The sequence below is a fragment of the Vicia villosa genome, linkage group LG3, assembly GCF_029867415.1.
Source record: "Vicia villosa cultivar HV-30 ecotype Madison, WI linkage group LG3, Vvil1.0, whole genome shotgun sequence".
NCBI lineage: Eukaryota > Viridiplantae > Streptophyta > Magnoliopsida > Fabales > Fabaceae > Vicia > Vicia villosa.
In genome coordinates this window covers 10,560,089-10,563,343 of record NC_081182.1, presented here as the reverse complement: position 1 = coordinate 10,563,343, position 3,255 = coordinate 10,560,089, and the positions used below count along the sequence as shown (strand labels likewise).

The 3,255-nt window shown below is 32.0% G+C and overlaps 1 protein-coding gene across 1 annotated transcript; it reads left to right on the top strand.

Annotated features, from left to right (window-relative positions):
* Window positions 1-699: 699 nt before the first annotated feature.
* On the top strand, window positions 700-2,871 carry LOC131654894 (F-box/FBD/LRR-repeat protein At1g13570-like). Its single transcript, XM_058924817.1, has 4 exons — window positions 700-855; window positions 1,143-1,965; window positions 2,149-2,310; window positions 2,385-2,871. The coding sequence occupies exons 2-4, from the start codon at window positions 1,150-1,152 to the stop codon at window positions 2,676-2,678; spliced, it is 1,272 nt and encodes a 423-aa protein (XP_058780800.1). The 5' UTR covers window positions 700-855; window positions 1,143-1,149; the 3' UTR covers window positions 2,679-2,871.
* The last annotated feature ends 384 nt before the right edge of the window (window positions 2,872-3,255 follow it).

Genomic DNA, 3,255 nt, shown 5'->3' with positions numbered 1-3,255 from the left:
ATCTCATGTGTTCTTTAAATGTGATGAGTTAAATTTTATCTGAACTGATATTCTGCATTGGTTAAACATTGTCCATAATCCTTCTAACTGGCGGTATGAGCTTGACTGGTGTATAACTCATGGCAAGAAGAAAGGTTGGCGTACAACTTTACTGCGTTTAGCCTTTGCGGAGACCGTTTATGGCATATGGGTTTATAGGAACATGATTTTCTTTGGTGGCAAAGTTGACCGCAATCGTATCATTCAGGAGATTAAAAATAAGATTGTGTATCTGGGGTGGTGTTGTCGTTCTATTAAGCCTAACCTCGTGAGTCTGTTACTAGATTATGCTAGATTTCCCTTAGTTCTTTGGTTTCTTGTTAACTGGATCTTCGGATCGCTTTGTATCAACCTGTTTTTTTTAATAAAATCCTTATTATTCAAAAAAAAAAAAAAAAGGGAAACAAGTGTTCCTCTTTGTTTGATAGATGAATGACTGAACTCATAAAAAACACTGTTTCAGTTAAGAGAAAAATTATCAATTTTTGAAATACTCACTCTGTTATGGTTCCATAGACTTCAATTTTATGGTGGAACTTATATCGTATTGTTGAGAGATAAATGACAGTCAATGAAATAAAACCATGTTATATTAAAATAAAATCAATTAAAAATATATTATATCAAAATTTATTTAAACATATGATTAATAGGGTCGAAATACAAAACTAGAAAGGGTAAAATGGGATGTTCACGTACTCCATGATACACCACATATCAAAACGTACTCCTCCCATTCCTTCACCGTAGCCACTTTTCTCCGTGAACATTATAGGCTCCTTCAATTCAATCCATCGCAGTCTCGCTTTCAATTTTGTAAGATTTCATCCAAATTGTTACTCTTTTCTTTACTTATTGTATCATCCATTCTGTTGTTTTCATAACTGTGATTTTTTTATTAGGGCACTTTACTATTCATGCTTAGTTTCTTAAGCTTTTTCATATTTGAAAATTACTTTCAGATCTATGCAGTATGATGTGATTCCAAATATTTTGTAATCAGATGCAAATTGATCCCCTTTTTAGTTTTTAAATAGTATCATGGGTGAAAAATATTAGTTAAAAAATTATTATAATATTTACACTTCATTTTGAATTTGTAGTTATGTAATGACTTTGCTCAACAAGAAGGCCAATCAAAGTGACAGAATCAGTGACTTACCAGGTAATGTCATTGATGGCATCTTAGGAAACTTGAAAATCAGAGACCAAGTTAGAACTAGTATTTTGTCAAGAAAGTGGAGGTATATGTGGACTTCAGCTCCACAACTTTGTTTTGATAACAACTTTTTTGAAAGATATACCTATCTTGAAGCCCGTGACCATGCCTCTGTAGTCTCTAAAATCATCACGGATGTTCTTATGCTTCACAATGGGCCGATACACAAGTTTACTCTTTCCTTATCATTTGACATTAACTATAATTTCAAATCTAATTTTAAGATCACACTGGAATACCTCAATACATGGATTCCTTTTTTGTCAAGGGACATTAAATATCTCGATCTTGTGGACCGCTGGGAATCGGTTCATGAAATGCCATATATTGTCTTCTCTTGTAAGGAATTGACTTACTTTAAGTTTGGCGGATTTCACTTGTTAATTCCACCTAATTTTTGTGGCTTTAAAAGATTGCTTGAACTTCACTTATATATGGTTAGACTCAACTCCCATACATTTGAGAGTCTTATTTCAGGTTGTCCATTTCTTGAAAAGCTTTGCATTGAATTAAGTGAAGGTTTTCAATATATAGATATTTCTTCTCCTACTCTCAAAGTCTTATTACTAGACCTACTTAATGATGTGGATTCAATTTGTCTCAAGAAAGCAGAAAATTTGATTGATTTTACCCTCGAAGCTTCGCGCTTCGGCTTATTTGGTTCGATCAAAAGTTTGCCAAATGTTAAGATGGTCGGTTGTAATAAGGTTAGAAAATATCACTAGTTGTAATATTTTCATTAATGTTCAGTTGTGAAAAAAGTATCTTACTCTTCTATTGTATATATTTTGATTGATGGTCTAATCGAATATTTATAATGAAAGTTGTGTTATTGCTACTTCTAAGTGTTGTTCTGATAATCTCATAGATTTTTTGTTTTGTATCCATAGTACTCATATGCAGATATCATTCCTCCCACGTGTCTAGTAAGCTCATTGAACTCATTAGAGTATCTGAATTTGGGTGTCGTGAATTTGAATGAAACAAGAGAACTTTTGCATATTGTTAGAGTACTCAAAAGTGCTCCTAGCTTGGTTAAACTTGTCATTCAGGTACACATTAACACCTATACTTCTTAGATTGTTTCTTATTGTCATATTTTGACTCTTTAATTTTTATACTTCAGAGTTATAGCTTTGCTAAAGCCACACAAGTGTTGGATCATTCAGAAGAGTTAGAATGTCGTAGTTGTTGCCTTAAACTTCAGATAGTGGATATCAGCATTAGAGCTAATTCTCAGCATGCAGTGAGTTTGATACAGTTCATACTTGCAAATTCTCCTTTGTTAAAGACTCTTACTTTTAATTGCAATTTTATAAAATTAGATGCAATTGAGTTGCATAGAATTTCAAAAGACTTGTTATGGATGGAACGAGCATCACCAAGAGCACGTGTTAAGTTCCTTAATGATGGAAATTAGTAATTACCCTTGAGTATTTGGGGATGTGGTGACAGTGGATTTATTGTTTTGATGTAGTGAACTTTTACTTATATAGTCAAATGGTACTAGTGTGGTGAAGAGTCTGGCTGTACAATGGACCATTTTTTTCCCAAGTGTATTTGGTGTTATATTGTTTGTAATAGTCTGTGAATTGGGAGACTTGTTAACTTTCTATTTTGGTTGTTTGTTGGCTGATAGAAATATTATGTGCAATAGTAATATTTTGGAAGAAAGATTACAATGAGAAAGAAAACCACACAAACACTAAATAAAGTGATTTCTAGGACTACATTATAGCTATTCATTTTGTGTGGACTTGTTCAAACTTAAATCAATTTATTTTCAACCTCACTTTTAAACATAATCAAGTTTTAAAATTAATGTAATGAAAATTTATTTTTTTACTTTTAAACAAAATGAAGTTTTTAATACTAATGTAATGAAAAATAATTTTTATTACACAAGAGGACAACCATTAAAAGGAGTTAGCAAGCAGTAGTTGTAGATGTTGTCTTAATGCAACTATTTGTGTAACAGGTAGTTCTTAACATGCAAT